The sequence below is a fragment of the Macaca thibetana genome, chromosome 10, assembly GCF_024542745.1.
Source record: "Macaca thibetana thibetana isolate TM-01 chromosome 10, ASM2454274v1, whole genome shotgun sequence".
Lineage (NCBI taxonomy): Eukaryota > Metazoa > Chordata > Mammalia > Primates > Cercopithecidae > Macaca > Macaca thibetana.
In genome coordinates, this window is record NC_065587.1 from 55146253 (window position 1) to 55166348 (window position 20096).

Here is a 20096-nt window from a genome sequence, read left to right on the forward strand (position 1 = left end):
GCAGGATTTTGCATTGCACAGTAATTTTTAGAAATGTATATTTCATGTTACAGCAGAATTGACTGTATTGTAGGTTTGGCGAGTTTGTGGGAGGATGGATGGATGGATGGATGGACAGATGGATGGATGGACGGATGGATGGATGGATGGATAAATGGAGGGATGGATGGATGGATGGATGGATAAATGGAGGGATGGATGGATGGATGGATGGATAAATGGATGGACAGATGGATGGAGATGGATGGATGGATGGATGGATGGATGGATGGATGGATAAATGGATGGATGGATGGATGGATGGATGGATGGATGGATGGATGGATGATAAATGGATGGATGGATGGATAAATGGATGGATGGATGGATGGATGGATGGATGGATGGAATGGATGGATGGATGGATACATGGATGGATGGATGGGCGGGCATGTAGTGAATGGATGGACAGGGAACCCATAAATTCCTAAACCTTTGAGAACCACATAACCCATAATCACCATAAGGGCTGTGCAGCCTTTTAATTTCTGATGCTGTTGAAACGAGTGATCCATCTGGAAAAGAGAATGGAGTGAAACCCCTGCATGACCCAGTTACTTCTTTCACCATCAAGAACACAGAAAATCCAGGGGTCAAACCAAGCTCAGAGGTTAATAATAAAAGACCAGTGGGTTTCAGCTCTGCAAACAAGAGTAATAGGATTTGAAATGCAGGAAATCTCATTTCACCATTAACACAAAATAAAAGGCCAGCAGAACACGGGTTGTAATCCTGTTTCAGGGCTTTGCGCCTGTCCAAGTGGCACACGTCCCTGGAAGGGACCCGCTGCTGCAGTCCTCCCCAAAATGGCTTGGGCTTGTTCTCAGGCATCCAGATGCTGCACTTACTAACAGGTCTAGAATCTGAAATGCCATGAAAATGCCAAGAATGTAGCAAGGATGCTCTCCCAGGCCAGGCAGCAGGCCCAGCAGGCCACGGTATCTCACCCTTTGATTCACTCAGCGGGTCCTCTGTGCTAAGCACCTTGCCCGCACTAGCTCTCTGACCCTCCCCAACAACTCAGCAAGGTGATTACTATTTATTCCCATTTTCTACATGAGGAAACTGCAGCTCAGAGAGGTTAAGACACTTCCCACAGGTTGTATAATACTGGAATCCAGGGTCTATGTTACACCAAATCCAGTCTTCACCCCATCCTTTATTTTCCCAGTGTGAGTCCTGCTGTAGGGCTTGGCAGTGAACATTTATCGAGCTCCTGTTGCATACAAGGACTTGTCAAAGTTGTAGCATGTATGCAGCACTTAATTCAGTAAGCTCTTTTATACCCCTGTGCTCATGGATGCCGCAAGCAGAAGAACGTTTGAAACTGAGACAGCACAGGCACTGGCCAACGAAAAGACCAGACACTGTCCATGAGGCAGTGTGATTTCGTTTGCAGATAAGAACACTGAAATACAGAGACAAAAACAACTTGTCAGAGGTCACACAGCAAGCGGTTGGCTAGTGAGGAGTAGAGGCAGATTTGATTTTGTGGCCTCTGCCTTCTTTTCGTGCTCCAGGAAAGACCCCAAGGTGGAGTCAGGTCTCTGATGCGGTTGGATTTCTGGCTAATAGGGCCCGGCCACCACTTTATTCCACCTTCCTCCAGCCCCCAGGAGGACGTGATAACCTATTCAGGGTTTCTGGGGCGTCAGCCGGGTTCCTTGGCAGCTAGCAAGGCTCCCTGGGATAGGAAATCAGGCAGCCGCCCAGATATTATAAACAATTACCGCTAATTACCAGGCCTGCCAGTTCCCCATTGTCTGCTCACAATCCCACCAGGAACTGAGGAGCAGACAATGATGATGTTGGAGGAAACTTTCAATTTCAGGCTGCAGAGGGCCTCCCTCTGCCTGGGAGGCTGCACTCCTTCCATGCCTGGAATCTGTGAGACCCCCACCATTTCTCAGGCTTTTGGAGCCCAGACACTCCTTACAAAATGGAGCCTGACCCCCTAGATGGCTGGGAGGGTAGGGTGGAAAAGAGACCCAGGGGCATGGAGGAAAGGCCACGTCACCAGTGTGAAAGAGGCCAGGGGTCCCCAACCCCAGGGTCCCCCGAGGGTTACTGGTCGCTGGCCTCTTAGGAACCAGGCCGCAGAGCAGGTGAGCGGTGGGCGAGCGAGCATTACCGCCTGTGCTCTGCCTCCTGTCAGATCAGTGACGGCATTAGATTCTCACAGGAGCGTGAACCCTGCCGTGAACTGTGCATGAGAGGGATCTAGGTTGCGGGCTTCTTATGAGAATCTAGCTAATGCCTGATGATCTGAGGTGGAGCAGTTGCATCCCAAAACCATCCCCCACTCCCTGCCCCAGTCCATGGAAAAACTGTCTTCCATAAAACTGGTCCCTGGTGCTGAAAACGTTAGGGACCCCTGGTCTAGACCATGGCCTCTGTGCTGTTAATTGAGGCTTTGGTTTTGCAAGAATAGTGGGTACACATTTCAGTCCCCAGACACTTAAGTGACTTTATTTTTCACACTTCCTCTCTATAAAAAACCATTGTTGCATAATCGTTAAGATAATAGACTTGGAAGCCTGACTCTCTGGGTTCAGATACCACTCAGCTTCTGTCTTGGTTTGGCTTCTTCCAGAGCAGACCCTGACTCAAAGATTCAAGTGGAAATTGGATATTTGGCAGGCCATCCCAGGAATCCCCAGTGTGGGAGCTGCAAGGAATGGGATGGGAAGGGAGAGGAGCTAATAACAGATGCATCATCAGGCCTGCTACCACTAAGGGCAGCTGGAGCTCAGGCCCACTGGGGAGCCTTGGGAGGCTAGGCGAACATTCACCTGCATTATCCCCACTGCAGACTCCCAGTTTGTCACTGGGTGGGGGCTCCTTCTGGGGCATGAACCTTCAGGTGCTTCCAGCCTGCCCTGTGCCACAGGCTGAATTTTCTCTCCCAGCAAGATTCAGAATTCTCACAGCCAGAAAACAAGCCCTCAGACCTAGTGGCAGGTATGAGAGCAGGTAGCCTCAGGGTATAGAAGTGAGGGCCAAGGGGTAGGGTGGGGCCGTGCAGTACCTGTGTGATTTGGGCAGGTTTCTTAACTCTCCAGCTCATCTATAAAATGGACGCAGTAATAGTATTGACCTCATAGGGTTGTTGTGAGGCTGAAATGAATGAATAAGTATAGAGCACTTTGACATTTGTGGCATTTAGTGAGCACTGGGAGATCACTGTTGCTAATCTGTGTATCAAGTCCCCCTGTGTCCTCTGTTTGCTGAAAACTTAGACTCACTTAGTTCAGGATTTTCCCAAAGGTTATGCCTGTGTCCTGGGGAAGTTTGTGTAGAGAGAAGCCATGTAAATTTCTGGAACAGGCCCAGGGTAACCGTTAAAGTATTTAATCGGAAGCACAGGTCACAGCTACTAATCACACTATTTCGTATTGCAGCCCACATCCCCCTGCCCCCACCCGCCGGCCCACATGAATTTTCTATGTATTTATTCCTAAGATTACTATCATTTACCACCTTCTAACATACTGTAATGTTTATGATATTAATTGTGTATAATATGTCACTAGAATCTAAGCACCTCAAGGGCAGGAATCACTGTTCACTGACATGTTCCAAGTGTCCAGAATAGTGCCTGGACACAATGAATGTATATAGTATGTGCTCAGTAAACATTTGTTGGATGAATGAATGGATCATATGGACGCTGGCCATAACACCTGGTGTACCAGCTGGATGTCAGTGAGGGCTCATGTCCAGTAGCATGGGCTGCTATTATTGTGGTGCTCAGACACTGGGCACAGAGTATGTGTTCCTCAGTCATCATCTGTCATTCTGCTGTCTCCTGGAACGTGATCTTACTGTCTGCTCCCTGGTCATTGTTTCCCATCGGTCTCAGCTACTTCTCTATGCCCAGACCACCAGGACACTGAATCTGCCTTTCCGTCCAGTGCACCTGGATCATACTTTCCTCTTTAGGGTGTGGAGGGACATACAGCGAGCCTCAGAGATCTCCCAGGGGCTCACTTGACAAGATGCCCAAGCAGCCATTTCTCTAGAGTGTTCTGCCCTTTTCTTAGCTCCACCCAATAAGCAGGGTGGGTGCAAGTCTCCTCTGCTTTCAGATCCCCCCAGCCTCTCTGGAGTTTTCTGTCTCCCCCAGCACTCACCAGCTGGGGACTGCAGACCCTCCTCAAGGATCCTGCAGCATCTCAGCAATCTTCCCTCCTTGCCTGACTTCCTCTGCTCTCCCAGGCTGAGGATATGTCTGTTTCGGGGCAGGATAGCCTAGTTTTGTACCTATTCTTTCAAGTCTGTTTCTTAGATTTGGAACTGAAAAGTCAGGAGCCCAAGTCTCTTGCTGTCTACCTCCTGCTGGGTCATTCCTTCTCTGAGGCAGCAAACATAGGACACCCTGGCTACTGTCTGAATGGGGAAAGCAGGCCAGGGGTATTAGGAAATCAGGAAAAGGAAAAGGAAAAGCACTCAGGCTGAATATTCTGCCATTAGCTCTGCAGATAACTGAAATAAAAACAGAATACGGGGGGACCTCACATGGCTCAGGGAAGAATTGGGCAGCTGGGACTGGGTAGCGAGTAGAGTTTATGGGTTTTGCATGAGGGCAGGCCATTCTTGTGACTTTTAGTCTCCAGGATTCTGTTTTTTAGTTCCCAGAGAGAGGTTTTGATTGGCCTGACTTGGGTTAAGCCTCTAACTCTGTATGCATCAGCTCTGGCCAGGGAATAGGGTCACCATTTTGCTCGGCAGATGTGTTTCTTACCTAAATGATGGTGATAAAGATCAAAAGCCAACCTCTTGGGCTAGGTGTGGTGGCTCACCCCTGTAATCCCAGCACTTTGGGAGGTTGAGGTGGGTGGATCACGTGAGGCCAGGGGTTCGAGACCAGCCTGGCCAATGTGATGAAACTCTGTCTCTACTAAAAACACAACAATTTGCTGGATGTGGTGATACACATCTGTATTCCCAGCTACTTGGGAGGCTGAGGCATGAGAATCGGTTAAACCCAGGAGTTCGAAGCTGCAGTGAGCCAAGACTGTGCCACTGCACTCCAGACTGGGCAACAGAGTGAGACTCTGTCTCAAAAAAAAAACAAAAACAAAAACAAAAACCTCCTGTGGTTGTGGTGAGGATCAGATGAGAAAATGGGTTGCAAGTGCTTTGGTCCTCAGGATAAAAGGGGCACATCAGGCATGGTACTTAGTGCCTCATCGCACTTAATACAACAGACCTAAGAGATGGGAACATTATTATTCCCATTTCACAGATGGGAAAGAGACACTTAGAGAAGTGAAGGGAGTGGGGAGAACTTACTCAAGCTGTCTTAAGCAAAATAATAAAATTATCTTTGTTGTTGCTGTTGATATTGACTTAATGTAACCAAAAGATGAAGTAGCTTGCTTCAGGCAGAGCTTGATCCAGGAGCTCACACAATGCTGTCATTTTGATGGTTTTGTTCTCGGGATCCAGATGGTAGCCACATAGCACCAGAAGCTCCAGTCCTGCATCTCAGGCTCAAGTCTAGTGGGAATGAGACCGTCTCACTCCCCATAGTTCAACAAAGCTTCCAGGCCTGATTCTTGTTGGTTGAACTGGGCCACATGCCTGTCTCTGAGCCGATCACTGGCCAAGGGGAAGGGATGCCCTGATTGGCCAGGCTGAGCTGGAGACCCAGTCTTAGGAGCTGTTCCCTCCACCCCACTGTGATCATGTGCCATGGGGAGGGGGCTCCGCAAAGAAAATTTGAGATGTTGTTACCAGAGGAAGGGGAAGTGAATATTAGGTGGCCAAGCAGCAGCAAGAAATGCACCCCTCAGAGTCCAGAGCCCCGTGCAGTACAGCTCACACTTCCACGTGCAAGGGCATCATCTGTGGCTCACGTTAAAATTCAGATTCTGATTCAGCAGCTGGGGGTGGAGTGGGCTGCAGTTCTATGGATCTAATTAGTTCCCAGGTGATGCTGATGCTGTTGGTCTCTGAACCACATTTTGAGTATCAAGGCACGAAACCACATGAGCCAGATACTGGGTAAACCTTATCTCCATCCCAAGAGGGAAGTCTCAGCATATCCATTTCATGGAGGTTGACTGCCTGAGTCCAGAGTTGTCGGTCAACCACTGGGAACATGTGCTTTGTCTCATCTTTTCCTCTCGCAGCCTTAACTATGGAGGAGTTTGCCTGGCATCGGATGCCCAGTTCAGTGACTTTCTGGGAAGCATGGGGCCAGCACAGTTTGTGGGCCGCCAGACGCTGGCCACCACACCCATGGGTGAGTGCCCCAAGGCTGGTTTCAAATGGACTATGGGAGGTGGGGGGTCACACCGGAAGCCCAGCATCTCTCCCTCCTTCCCCTCTGCGTGTTGATCCATCTTCTGCGCATGCCACCTAGGGCCCAGGGCACACTCTCAAGCCCTCAGCAGAGCCTAGGCACTTGGTGGGAGTTGGTTCTGGTCTTATCCTGAGCTGGGAGCAGGGGAAGGGGGTTTCAGCTCTAAGTAGAGGGGAAGAGCTGAGTCCCAGCTTGAGCTTCTGAGCCATTTCCCAGTCTCATCTCTTGGTGCCTCTTGCAGGGGATGTGGAGATTGGCTTGCAGGAGCGGAACGGTCAGCTGGAAGTGGACATTATCCAGGCCCGGGGACTGACAGCCAAGCCAGGCTCCAAGACACTGCCAGGTCTGGGGCCTACCCTCCCCTGCAGGGTTGGGGTGGAGGTCAGGGAGGATATCCTGATGGGTACCGAGGGCCTTGAAGAGAGAAAATTGGGCCCAACTGTGGGGACCCCCGTCCCAACTCTAATATGTGGAACTGGTAGTTTAGGGTTTGTTTGGGGAGCCAGTTGAGATTGTCTGTTGACCTTGTTCCTCTCCTCCACTGGACACATGGTGCCCAGTGGTAAGAGCTCGGCAGGAACCATCTTTCCTGCTTATCGTTATACCCCAGTGCCTAGCAGTTTTTGGCCTGCAGTAGGTGCTCAGGCTTGGTGAGTGAGTGGGTCCGCAGATGGACGCATAAGCCAGGGAGAGGGTGGGCACGTCACGGACTGAGGGAGGAAACAGGTGAGCGAGTGAGCAAAGGAAGGGGAGACAGTGAGGACCACCAGAGAAGGTGGGGCAGGCTGCACCCAAGCCCCGCTGTACCTGCTGCCCCCAAATGCCCACCCCCCATGTGTCCTGGTGCGTCCTCCCCAGACCCCATGGGGGCACACCTATCTCCAGCAGAGGGTGGGCAGCCTCCCTCTGTTGCACCCTTTGCCCACCATTTGAGGGCCAACTAGAACTCACCCCTGCTGGCCTCTGTCCCCAGCGGCCTATATCAAGGCCTACCTGCTAGAGAATGGCGTCTGCATTGCCAAGAAGAAGACCAAAGTCGCTCGCAAGTCGCTGGACCCACTGTATAACCAGGTGCTGCTGTTTCCCGAGAGTCCCCAGGGCAAAGTCCTCCAGGTGAGGGGCATTAGTGCGCTCACGCGTGTGTGCACGAGCACACATGCACAGGACCAGAATGACAGGCGGGCACCCCTGGCGGGGGGTGTCTCTGGAGGGCCTCGCCTGGAGGAAATAGGTGAGGCCCTCAGTTCACTGTGGCTGAACTGAGCTCTACAACTTGCTGTGCAACTTTGAACAAGTTCCCTTCTGACCCTCAGTTTCTTCATCCATAAAGTGGGGACCCTAACGGTACGGTACCTACCTGATAACATTCTGGTGCCAGTGGAATGTGTGCTGTGTGCAGGAAAAGTATTTGCAGTTTTGCCTACAGCAAGTGTTCTACCCATTGCCATCATCACCGTCACCATCACCGTCACCAGCCTCTGGAGGCAGGGGCTTGGCGTGGTGCCTGTGATAAGAAGGGCCTGTTGAGGAATTGCAATTTTAAGGAGGTAGAAATCACAGGACTGAGATGGATTGGGCATGGGGGCGACCCAGGTTCTGCTTCTCGGCCTGTGAGTGGCACTGGCAGGATTTGAACCACTGTGTCTCTTGCCCCGCAGGTGATCGTGTGGGGGAACTACGGGCGGATGGAGCGGAAGCAGTTCATGGGTGTGGCTCGCGTGCTACTGGAGGAGCTGGACTTGACCACCCTGGCCGTGGGCTGGTACAAGCTCTTCCCCACCTCCTCCATGGTGGACCCAGCCACAGGCCCCCTGCTCCGGCAGGCATCCCAGTTGTCCCTCGAGAGCACCGTGGGGCCCTGCGGAGAGCGCTCTTAGTGCTGGGATGGGGAGGGGCTCCCCAAGATGGCCTGGAGACCACCCAGCCCTGACCTGGGACCCCAGGCCCAGGGGCACATTGAACAGGAGGACGGGGCTCTCCCCCATAGTGGGGAAGCAGAATGGGGAGACCTGCCCCCCTTGGGCCCCTCCTCACCCCTTCTTTGCCTCCTACCCCCTGAGACCTTCCCTCTCCCAACGGGATTGGCTACACTTTTGACTTGGCCGGTTCTTGACCTGGTGGATGTGGCTACAGTCCGGAGAAAGGAAAGATTGAGGTGGCAGAGCAGACCACTCTCCCTTCCCAAACTCTGTCCAACTTCTCCCCCTTTTTGCCTCCTCGGAAGCTTGCTGCCCAGAGCCAAGTCCAGAACCCAGCCGGCCATTTCCATGGTGCCAATTACCAGCAAGTGTCTTTCCTGCGGCACCGGGTTCAGGCAGCTACTCCTGCCCCAGAGATGAAGGGGCAGCTTTGCAAGGATCCGGAGCCAGCTCCCAGGGGCCCAGAGCCCCCACTTGAAGCGGAGCTTGGGCTTCCCTCTGCCTGCCCGTGGAAGGAGCTTTGCCGCAGCCTGTCCGAGTCCATCTGTCCGTCCCCTCCTGCCTGCCCCTCTTCTGGTGGCTCTAGGAATTGGGGTTCAGCAGGGACCAAAGGAAAGGAGGAGGTGCCGGGGGTCTGGTACAGACCCCCAGGTGCCTCGCTCCATGGGATTGCAACAAGCTAGTTTAGGAACCGCTGGCGGACTGGAAAGAATGTTGTCGTCTGTGTTCTGGTGGAGGAGCTGTGGAACCTGAGTTTCCAGAACCCCAACCCTAGAGAGCATTTGGGGGGTGCTGTATTGGAGGGGAGGCTAAGGAAAGTTGGGATTGGGATTGGTGGTGCCAAGATAAGGGTTTCTCAAATTGGAGAACCCCTCCTTGTTGCATGAGGTCAAAGGTCATCTTGTCTACCCCCCCTGCCTCCAGGCCAGGGGGCTGGGGAGGCAAATAGAGCCCCCCTATTTTAGTCTTTTTAAACAAACCATCCTATACTAAGGGCAGAACCCACTGCCCCGGCCTCAGTTACCTTGGCTGAAGGAAAGATGATGGTACGAGAGAAGAGTGAAGATGTGTGAGTGTAAGAACTGGGAGATTCCTTTTCCAGCAGGCCTGGGTAGCTGCCTTCCCAGCCCAGCCCTCCCTGGGGCCTGCGGGAGCCCTTTTGCATGCAAGGGAGGATGGAGGCTGGCCCCTCTTTATAGAAGCACATTTCTGCCACCTCCCCTGGGAGGCACCCAGAAGCCTGCCACTCTTGACCTAGTCCCTGCTGTGTAGGGCATAGTCCAGGCCAGCTAGGTAGAGTTAGTGCTCCAAGCCCTGGGGCCTGTTCTTAGCTCATGCATAGTCCTTACAGAGTCCCAGGACCGGGGGTGGAGAGGAGACTCAAGTACATTCCAGGAGACCACTGTCTCCTCGCTGGCCTGGGCCTAGATGGGGCAGCCTGGCTCACAGGAGGCCAGCCCCTCCTCCTCCGCCCCCTTCCTTCCCCTGTCCCCTGTAGGGTTATAGCTGGAGCTGCCTGTTAGACTCTGCTGTTCTGATTTATTATTCTTGGTACTGACTTTCTTTATGAGGCACTCCTAAGGGTTGTAGGACCTTGGCAGAGGGGGCCTGGCCTCCATCAGAGGGTGGTGTTTTCCCCTGAGGACACCCAGGCTGCCTTTGGTCCCACCCTGTTCCCAGTCCCGGTCCCAGTCCCAGTCCCACCAGGCAACTCCTTCCACCTGGAAATTCTTCCCTTCCCTTAGCCTGTGTAAGCCCTGGGTATCCTTTAAAGTTCTGGTCGATGTAGATCACCTCCACAGAGCTGCTTACCCTGCACTGGGAAGGGGAGATGGGAGATGCTCCCTTTACCCAGGAAGTCTTCAGAGCTTCCTGGGACCGTGGTGGGTGGAATCCCAAGGCTGGGGGCAGAAGGAGCAGGGCTCCGGAGGGACTCGCATTCGAGGCACAGAATTGGCCCCTTGCCTGTTTGTTTTTCTAACCAGTGTGATTTCTCTGCTGTTCGTTTATTACTCACCATTGGAATATTTTGAGCCAGGAGAGCGCCTTCTCTCTCCAGCCATCACCGCTGTGGTTGTTCAGGGGTAGCTTTTCAAAAACAGGGCAGAGCCTGGCTGTCCCAACCAGAGGGAGCAGGGGCTTGGCCCTGACAGCCTGAGCCCTTCCCCTGGTGTCTGCACAGCCTTTATAAAGAGAGAGAGAGAGCTCCGAAGCAATAACAACACCTGGGGGTGGTCAGTGAGGGCCCCCTCAATGATTTTCTTGTTTGTTCTGTGAAATCCCGCTCACCTCCTGGAGGGGTGGAGCAGCTGGGGGCTGGAGCCCTGTTTCTTTGTATCATCGTGAGCATGTGCCCCCTTCCCAGGGGCTGTGACCATTGGGAGTGGGAACTACAGTCTGTCCTCACCAAGGGATGGGGGTTTGGGGAGGAGACTGACATTTTCATCATTAGCTTTGGAGAAGCTTCAAGCCCATCCTGTCCCCACTACTGCCTGACCCCTTGCTGACTCAGGCCGCACTGTTTGAAGAGGAGCAGAGAGGGTGGCACTGGGGGCCATAGGGGGGCTGGGGTCTCCAGGGAGTGACTCTTTTCAATCTCTGGGCCAAGATCACATGCAGGATACCATGGAAAGGAAGGAGCCCTCTCCACTCTCCTTCTCCAGAACCCCCTTTGCATAGTAAAGGGGAAGGGCCTTTGGGACCATTAGTCCATTTCCATTTTACAGACAAGGAAATCAAGACCTAGCTTGGGGGGAAAAGCCACCCCTGGAGTCACCTGTGTGTTCAGTGACACCCCCAGCCTGGGTCCCCTCCTCCCAATAGAGGCTGAGCTGGAGCCAGGGCAGTATGAGGTAGGGCTGCCACTGCCCATACCTCCTCCTCCCTTCTTTCTTTGAAGCCTAATGGCCCCCAAAAGATGGGCAGGACAAGCTGTAGCCCATCTGAGAGGTTGGGAAACTGAGGCCCAGAAACAGGAAGTGACTCACACAAGACCCCTCAGCAAGGGCGCAAAGGGGGAAGAACTAGGGGCTCCATTGTTCTTCAGGCAACAGGAGACCGTTGCTCCAGTGCATGTCTGCTGGGACAAGGATTCCTGGCCTCTAAGCCCTGGGCTGCATAGCCCCGCTGGGCTCCACCTCTATAAGCCAGTGACTTCCTGGGCCTGGGTCTGGGGGAGAGGGTTGCCAGGGAGACTTAGCTCTCCTGGGGGGCTGGCCCAGCTGACTGAGGGTACACAGGATTGGGTCTAGACCTTGATGCCTGGGTGGAGGCCCCCGGGAAGGGGCCATCGCCTCTTCAGGACCAACTGGTGGGCGAGTTAGGAAACACCAGCTCCTGCCTGGGGTAGTGAGGGAATGGGAGCAGCTGTGGGCGCCTCATTTCAGGGAAGTCGCCAGCAAACCTTCAGATGCAATGAGACCTGGCCTTCCTATTGTGCTTTTCAGACTTTGTTTTCAGAATGCTTTTACCTCGAGTGTGCGCTTCTGCCCTCACAAGAGCCCCTGGGGAGTAGGTGGTGGCCTGTGCTGTCCTCCCCATTTCAAAGCAGGGAGCTGAGGTCTTGGGAGGGGAATGTGCTCACCTAAGGTCCCACTGTATTAGTGGGTGGGCAGGACTGGAACTCGGTTCTCCAGTAGCCCAGAGCTCACTCTTTTACACCCAGAGGTGGAGCAGATGGCTCTTGGGGTGGTTATGCACTTCACAAGCCAATTCCCTTCAGCCAGGAGCTCCTGGGTGCATTTCCGTGTCAGAAACAGCACCAAGTCCCAGCTCCTCTGGAGGCACAGCTGTTGCGTCAGGCAAGGCTACCTGCGTTTATTTATTGAGCAGCAGCACTGTATCAGGCCCAGGGACCGAGCCCCGCTCCCTGTTCCCCCATGGTGTCTCCGAGGCCCTCTGGGAGGGCCCCACGTCTGGAGCGGCACCTCAGAGTGGACGGAAAGTATTAGCGTCCACGAGCTCACCCAACGCCGAGCCTGTGAGGTAGGCCAGTGGTGCCCACTGAACCCAGTGCTTCAGGGAGGTCAGAGTGGAGCCAAACCCAGGGCTGTGGGCATCACCTCTGGAGCCCTTTCACTCTATGACTGCTTCCTGGGCAGGTGGCGGGAAGGCAGGAGCCCGGGTCCTTAGGCTGGGGGCCTCTCTCCATCCACCCACCTTTCCCTCATTTCCTTCTCTTGGAGCAGGAGCTGCCCAGGCCTTTAGGGAGGGAGGGTTTCTGGGGCCCCTGGGTTGGAGTGGGGTCGCGTTGCATTGTGTTCATGACCATGTAGCTCATGTTGAAATTAAAGTTTTTGGCTTTTCTAACCTGGCTCGTTGATGCTTTGTGTTGAGACAGCCCTATCTGGGAAGACAAGGAAAGTGGGTGTTTGGAGGCTTTGAGTGCCACGGGGTGCCAGGATGCCACACCTCGGGCTTTGTCTCTGCCCCCTTATGGTGAAGGGGCCTGTTCCAGAAAGTCCCGCCAGAGATGCATAAGAGGCAGCAGGGCTCTGGATGAACCCAGTCATTTTACAGATGTGGAAACTGAGGCCCTGGGAGAGGATGAGATTCTCCAAGGTCACATTGCTGGTGATTGATGGGACCCGGAAGACAGCTCGTCCCATGGCATTCTGCTGCGTCCAAGTGGTCCCAGTACGTGGCGGGTGGGTGACAGCAAGGCCTCCCTCATCTTGAATGGGGGCTGGCCAGGGACAGAGCATCAGCCGTCCGGGGGAGAGAGGCCGCCGTTCACACGTGGGCTGACTCCACTCTACACACCGCGCAGAGAATGAGATCGTTTAGCGCAGAGATTGACCCACTTGTCCACGCTGGACTGTACACGGTCCCATTTGGTCCACCTTTGTTCCCCATGCTTCTTGTAATGTGAGCGTCTGACCTCACTAATTCCAGCGAAGATTCCAGTGTTGAAAGTTGCACGTTTCAACCGTTACTCAGAAAACCAGCCTCTTCACAACAGAAGAGTCGCTCTGGAGGGTCGGCTGTGACGTGGACCTGTGCAGAGCCTCTCCTGGGTGCTGATGTGGCCACGCCCTCATACAATTTGGACTACAAGGAATTTGCTCCTACAGGGTGACCCTAGAGCCTGCTTTGTGCTTATGATGTGACTGTAACATATTTTTGGAGAGGAGGGAGGGGACTTAGCCACAGACGGTAATGAGAAACTGCTCGTGGCAGAAGACGGCCTAGAGGCCCCTCACCCGTCTCCAATCCCTGGGGAGGGTGCCCTGATAGCTGAAGCCAGACCCTCCCGTTCCAGATTCGACCCCGGCCTGGGTGGGGTTGTCAGATGGACTTCCGCCGGGCCCCGAGCCTGGGTGCCTGCCCACCACTCACGACCCCTGGGCTCGAGGGGGGCGAGAAGCCCAGGTTGTCGCAGGCGCGTCTCTCCAGCTGGTGTACGTGGCAGGAGATGGAGACGGAGGCGGAGCCCCCGGAGCGGGCCGGGCGGCGGGGCAGCCAGGGGCCGCGGCTCTCGGGCGCCCCCGGGCGGCGCGGACTGGGGCGGCGGGCAGCGCGCTCGGGCCAGTCGGCGCTGGCAGCAAGGAAGCGCAGGACTACAAGGTTGAGGAAGGCGCTAATGACCGTAAACCCCAGGAGGATGTAGAGGAAGCTGTAGGCCACGTAGGGGGTCTTCCTCTGCAGCACCTCGCCGCTGTGCAGCGCCGCGAAGTCGCCGAAGCCGATAGTGGTGAGGGTGATGAAGCAGTAGTAGTAGGCGTGGAAGAAGGTCCAGCCCTCGAAGTGCGCGAAGGCAACGGCCCCGAGGGCCAGGGTGGCGGCGCACGCCAGCAGCCCGGACACCACCAGGTTCTCCGTGGACACGCGTGGCCGCCGCAGGCCCAGGCAGCGCTTGGCAGCCAACAGGAGGCGCCGCACCAGCGCGTTCAGCCGTTCGCCCAGGCTCTGGAAAGTGACCAGCGTCAGCGGGATGCCCAGGAGCACGTAGAACTTAAGAAGACCTTGCCAGAGTCCGTACCCGGCACGGCGTGGCCGTACCCTATGCAGAAAGAGCGGAGGGGAGGGCTGTGAGCGCCCAGCTCCGGTTGACTACAGTCCCGCCTGTAGCCTGCCTGCTTGGCGTCCCTCCCCGGCCCCGGGGCTGGAAGGGCATCTTCAAATACTAGTCCTAACTAGGTCATTCATCACCCCAAACTGCAGACAACCCAAGTATCCCTCGACTGGAGAATGAGTAAACAACCCGTGGGGCATCCAAACACTGCAATTCTTCTCAGCAACTGAATGAAGTCCTGTAACTTGCGGCAACGAAGGATGGATCTCAACTGTCTCCAGCTGCGTGGCGGAAGACAAGCTCCAAAGCCTACAGACCGCATGGTTCCATGTAAATGACATTCTGGAAATGGCAAAACTGTGGCGACAGAGAACAGATCTATAGTTGGTTGCCAGTAGCTGGGGTTAGGGACAGGCTTAACTACAGAAGTCGTGGTAGAATTTTGGGGGTTGATGGCAATGTTCTGTCTCAATCGCGGCTGCAGTTACCTGACAGGTATTCATTTGTCAGGCGTGTACACAGGAAAATGGTGAGTTCTACTGTATGTAAATTATGCTTTAATGAAAAGAAAAAGCAAAACTTGCCCCACTTTCCAGCTATACGCCGAGCTGCTTCCCCAGCTAGCATGTCCTCTCCACATGCCTTTTCCCCTGACTACGTCCCCCTCCACTGCTCAGCCTGCCCACACTAAACACCTTTTGGTTCTGATTGTCTGGCGTGGGGATTCTTACTGGGTCCCTTCAACTACTATAGGGAATCTAAACACGACTGGCCAACCTTCAGTCCTGGAACACCATGCCATTGCAGGGGAATGAATGGGTATCTCATTGTGTGTCTTTTCCTGGAAAGAGGAGCAGTCGCTTTCATGATATTCTCAAAGGAGCCTGTACCCCAGAACAGTCAGGTGGATCTTCCCAAAAAGAATGTGCCTCCTGTAACAGATTGACCCTACCTGCCAAAAAGCAAAAAATACAAATCCTTTGACTAACGTAGTTCCACAGTTAGGAAGTTAGCCCTTCAGTATACACACGTGAGCAAAAATACGTGTGCACTTGGGTCATAATTGCAGCACTGTCAGTCATAGTGAAAATGAGAAACAATATAAGTGTTCATCCAAAGGGGCCTGGTTAAATAAATTATAGTGCCATCCAAACCATGGGATACTACACAGTAGCAGTTCTCAATCGAGAGTGGTTTTGCCCTTGAGAGGACACTTGGCAACATCTGGAGACATTCCAGTTGTCACAAATGGAGGGGGGAGGAGTGGGATGTCTGTGTGCTACTGGCATCTAGAGAGTAGAGGCCAGGGACACTGCTAAACATCTTGCAATGCACGGGACAGTCCCCACAGCCCCAAATGTCAGTAGTTCCAAGGCTGAGAAACCCTACAAACAAGAGGACGCAGCTCTTTAGAGACTGACATAAAAACACCAACAACATATATTAAGTGAAAAAAGCAAGATACAAAACTGTGTGTATAACGTCTATACAATGTATGTGTGTGTGTTTTAAAGGAATATATAGGCAGAGAATATATCTAGAAGGACACACAAGAAACTGGTAACTGTATTTGACCCAGGAAGGGGAATTTATGGGCTGAGAGACAGGGTGGGAGGGAGAATTCCTTTTCATTCCATACCCTTTTGTGCTCTGTGAAGTGTCTACTGTATGAATATATAACTTATTCAAAATATCAGCACTACATACATTTAAAGGCCTGTGGCTCCACTTCCACATTTCTGTTGCATAACCCTATCACTTTGCCTCTCTGTTATTTTGTGGAGAAAGGGGACCTGCTCGTCACCAGACTGAGCTCTTTGAGGGCAGGGACGAAGGTGGTCACCTCTCTGTAGTCCCCATCACCAGGGTCCTGCACAGAGCTTGAGATAGACTAGATGCTCAATGAAAGCTGAAGCTCAACCAAGTTGAAGGGGGTGCTAGTGAGAAACAGAGGAGTTTCTTTAGGAATAAGAGGCTTCCAGCTGTTTGGGACTGTGCCAGGTTTTGGCAGAGAGTGAAATGAATAAAGATAATAACTAATAATGACAGTAACTAATCCACATACTCTGCAAGGATTATCAGATTTAACCCTCCCAATGACTATATGACATGTTTTTATTCCCATTTTATAGATAAGAAAACTAGGTTCAGAGGGACAAAACTGCCCAAAGGCCACAGGCCTGAGCTATTAACCAGTACCCTCCATGGGCCAGAGCTATTACCCAGCACCCTCCCGGGGCCTGAGCTATTACCCAGCACCCTCTATGGACCTGAGCTATTACCCAGCACCCTCCACGGGCCAGAGCTATTAACCAGTACCCTCCATGGGCCAGAGCTATTAACCAGCACCCTCCAGGGGCCTGAGCTATTACCCAGCACCCTCCAGGGGCCTGAGCTATTACCCAGCACCCTCTATGGACCTGAGCTATTACCCAGCACCCTCCACGGGCCAGAGCTATTACCCAGCACCCTCCACGGGCCAGAGCTATTAACCAGCACCTTCCATGGACCTGAGCTACTACCCAGCACCCTCCACAGGCCAGAGCTATTAACCAGCACCCTCCACGGACCTAAGCTATTACCCAGCACCCTCCAGGGGCCTGAGCTATTACCCAGCACCCTCCACGGGCCTGAGCTATTAAAAAGCATCCTCCATTGCTTCAGTGCCTCTCTCCCATCCAAGCAAAGCCCAAATTCCTGGGGCCTGGCACCTGGCTCTCTGCAAGGCTGGCTTAAGCCTACTGGACCACAGAGGGTGGTGGTGCCCCCAAGTGGCCAGAAAAGGCAAAATTCCTCCTGTTTCCACTTGAGTCTCTTATATCAGCCTCCCAGATGTACCTCAGAGGTAAAGAACCAGGATAAGAGGCCAAAACACCCTGGCAAGCCTCCAAAGAATGTGGACAAGGCAGAGAGAACAGGTTGATGGCATCCCAAAGCAGTGGGCACAGTAACCCGGAGGGTCTCAGGCTGTACCAAGATAGGAAGCAGGGGTGTCCATGTGGACAGGAGGGGGCAAAAGAGCTGAATAAAAGCTGGGGCCATGTTGGCAAATAACAAATTATTACTAAAGAATAGTGCCTACTTGGCCTCAGGCACTGTCAAGCATGTTACACGCTTGACCTCCCTGAAACCAGCAACCACCCAGTGAGGTAGGAACAGTTGCATTTTGCCTTTGGGGAAACCAGGGCTTGGACAGGTAGAATCAATTGCCAGAGAAGGCGCGTGGTAACAGAGATGAGAACCGAAATCCAGTCTCTGTGATTCCAGAACTCACGCTTTTAACTCCACTGCAAAAGCCACAGCTCACATTCACTTGCAAGAGCGTTATGGAGAAACTTTCCCCAAGGCACTGGCTTTCAGGCTGGTGATCCAAGCCCCACAGGGGTGCCTGGACGCTCACAGCTGGAGCCTGGGGAGTGGCCAGCACCAAGCCTGGAACCCTGCAGAGCCCGCTTCTCTCCTTCTTGTTCCCCCAGGCTTAGGCTCAGCAGATACCAGCCAGATGGTAGTCATGGCAACAGCTGGTGGTCCAGATGCTCCAAAGGAACTGCTCTGCATCCCCCAGGGCAAGGTCCAGAGCCTGTGGTTATCAGTCATTCCTTTAACAAGTATTTATTGATCATCTACTGCATGCTAGGCACTGGTCATACAGCAGTCCCTAAGACAGACTAGGTCCCCATTCTTTTTTTTTTTTTTTGAGACGGAGTCTCGCTCTGTCACCCAGGCTGGAGTGCAGTGGCGCGATCTCAGCTCACTGCAAGCTCCGCCTCCTGGGTTTACACCATTCTCCTGCCTCAGCCTCCCGAGTAGCTGGGACTACAGGCGCCCGCCACCTCGCCCGGCTAGTTTTTTGTATTTTTTAGTAGAGACGGGGTTTCACCGTGTTAGCCAGGATGGTCTCCATCTTCTGACCTCGTGATCTGCCCGTCTCAGCCTCCCAAAGTGCTGGGATTACAGGCTTGGGCCACCGCGCCCGGCCTAGGTCCCCATTCTTATGGGGTAACAACAACAATTGCAATAATCAAAAATCTATCTTTTCTTTGTAGTGCTCTGTATGTGTCGTTTTAGCACAGGCCCTGTCTGTGCATAGTCTGTCTCCTGGATAATAACTCTCACCACAGCCCTGAGATAAGGCCAATTAGCGACACTATTTTACAGAAGAGAAAACTCTGGCTCAGAGAGGTTGAGCAACTTGTCTAAGGTCACACAGCAAGTGTGATGCAACCAGGCAAGGAAAAGCAACTCCAGCCTCTTGGTCTCCGAGCCCCGCTTCATCTATCTCCAAGCCCCTTGGACGTTTTCTGAGCACTTCCGGGTCACCCAGCCTCTTGGCAAACTCGATTTACTGATTCCTCCCGTCCCTGCCTGCGTAGGCTGACAGCTCCATTCAGCAGAGGGAGGCGAGGGAGGCGAGGGAGGCGAGGGAGGCGAGGGAGGCGAGGGAGGCGAGGGAGGCGAGGGAGGCGAGGGAGGCGAGGGAGGCTCGGTGAGCCGAAATGACCCGTCTGAAGTAGCTCAGCTGGGCGAGGGCAGAGGTGGGACCGAAACCCAAAGGCGCCGCGGGACGGCTGGGGCTGGAGCGGGACGGAGGGAGGCTCCGGGCGGCTCACCGATGGTAGTGATGACGGTGATGGCAAAGTAGAAGAAGCCGGCGAACTTCCACTAGCAGCCGGCGCGGTGGGGCTCAGCCTGGCGCTCCAGGCGCTCCAGCTCGCTATAGTCCTCGGCCGAGAAGCCGAACTTCCTTCGGAGCGCGCCCCGCTTCTGGACCAGCAGTCGCTGGCGGCCACTCTCCGCCTCGGACTCGAGCGCGTCGAAGACAGCGGCGCCCACCAGCAGGTAGCAGAAGGTGCACAGGACCAGCCCCGCAGCGCGCACGCTCGGCCTCCGCATGACGCCCCGGCCCCGGTACCCCCGCCCCGGTCCCAACCTGCTCCATGTGCCTGGACCGCGCGCTCCACCCCCTCCAGCCACTGCCCCACGCGGCAGAGTTGTGACGGGCGGGGCGGGGCGGGGCGGGGCGGGGCGGCTGCTGGGCACCTGGAGGCTGGGATCGCCACGTGTCCGGGACCAAAGAGCCACTCCCCTGTCCGCCTCCCACGCGCCTGCCCGGGGTTCACGTGTCTGCGAATAGTGAGATCTGAAGCAAAGGTCCAAATCCCCGGGCCTGCAGAAATCCTGTTCCCGCCGCTAACTCATGTTGTGACCTTGTGCCAGTCTTCTTCCTTCCTTCCTTCCTTCCTTCCTTCCCTCCTTCCTTTCTTCCTTCCTTCATTCCTCCCTCCCTCCCTCCCTTCCTCCCTTCCATTCCTTCCTTCCTCCCTTCTTTCCTTCCTTCTTCCCTTCTTTCCTCTCTTACTTTCATTCATTCCTCCCTCCCTCGCCTCCTTCCCCCCCTCCTTTCATTCCTCCCTTCCTTCCTTCCTCCTTCCTTTCATTCCTTCCTCCCTTCCTTCTCTCCTTCCTTCCTTCCTTCCCTCCTTCCTTCCTTCCTTCTTTCAGTCAGTCAATCCTCAGACAAATATTTACCAAGCACCTACTGGTGCAAACAACATTCCTGTTGTAAGTAAAGGTGAAGTCCTAGTAAGGAGGGCCAGCTAACAAACAAACAAACAAAAAACTAATTTAAGACAAGAGTGATAAAGAAGGAAAGGGGATAGTTTCTTGGGGAAGGTGAACCCCACCACCTAAGGTGGTGCTTAAAAACAGAACTGAGCATGGCTTGGCAGCCAGAACTGCAGGGAAGCCAGCGTCGCTGGAGCCAGAGAATTGGGGTGCAGATACTTTGGCGGAGCCGAAGGAAGACAAAGAGGCA

The 20096-nt window shown here is 53.9% G+C and overlaps 2 protein-coding genes across 2 annotated transcripts in view; one reads left to right on the plus strand and one right to left on the minus strand.

The window, feature by feature from the left end:
• RIMS4 (regulating synaptic membrane exocytosis 4) overlaps window positions 1-12576 on the plus strand; it is a 57589-nt gene extending 45013 nt beyond the window's left edge. The window contains exons 3-6 of the mRNA XM_050806573.1: window positions 6177-6289; window positions 6591-6692; window positions 7323-7462; window positions 8008-12576. Of these exons, the coding sequence (XP_050662530.1) occupies window positions 6177-6289; window positions 6591-6692; window positions 7323-7462; window positions 8008-8226 (574 nt within the window). The 3' untranslated portion in view covers window positions 8227-12576. The remainder of the gene's footprint in view (window positions 1-6176; window positions 6290-6590; window positions 6693-7322; window positions 7463-8007) is intronic.
• On the minus strand, window positions 12070-19174 carry KCNK15 (potassium two pore domain channel subfamily K member 15). The gene is given in 3 exon segments (XM_050806560.1): window positions 12070-14225; window positions 14228-14269; window positions 18892-19174. Coding segments are annotated over 3 exon segments (996 nt in total). The 3' UTR covers window positions 12070-13554.
• Between the last annotated feature and the right edge of the window lie 922 nt (window positions 19175-20096).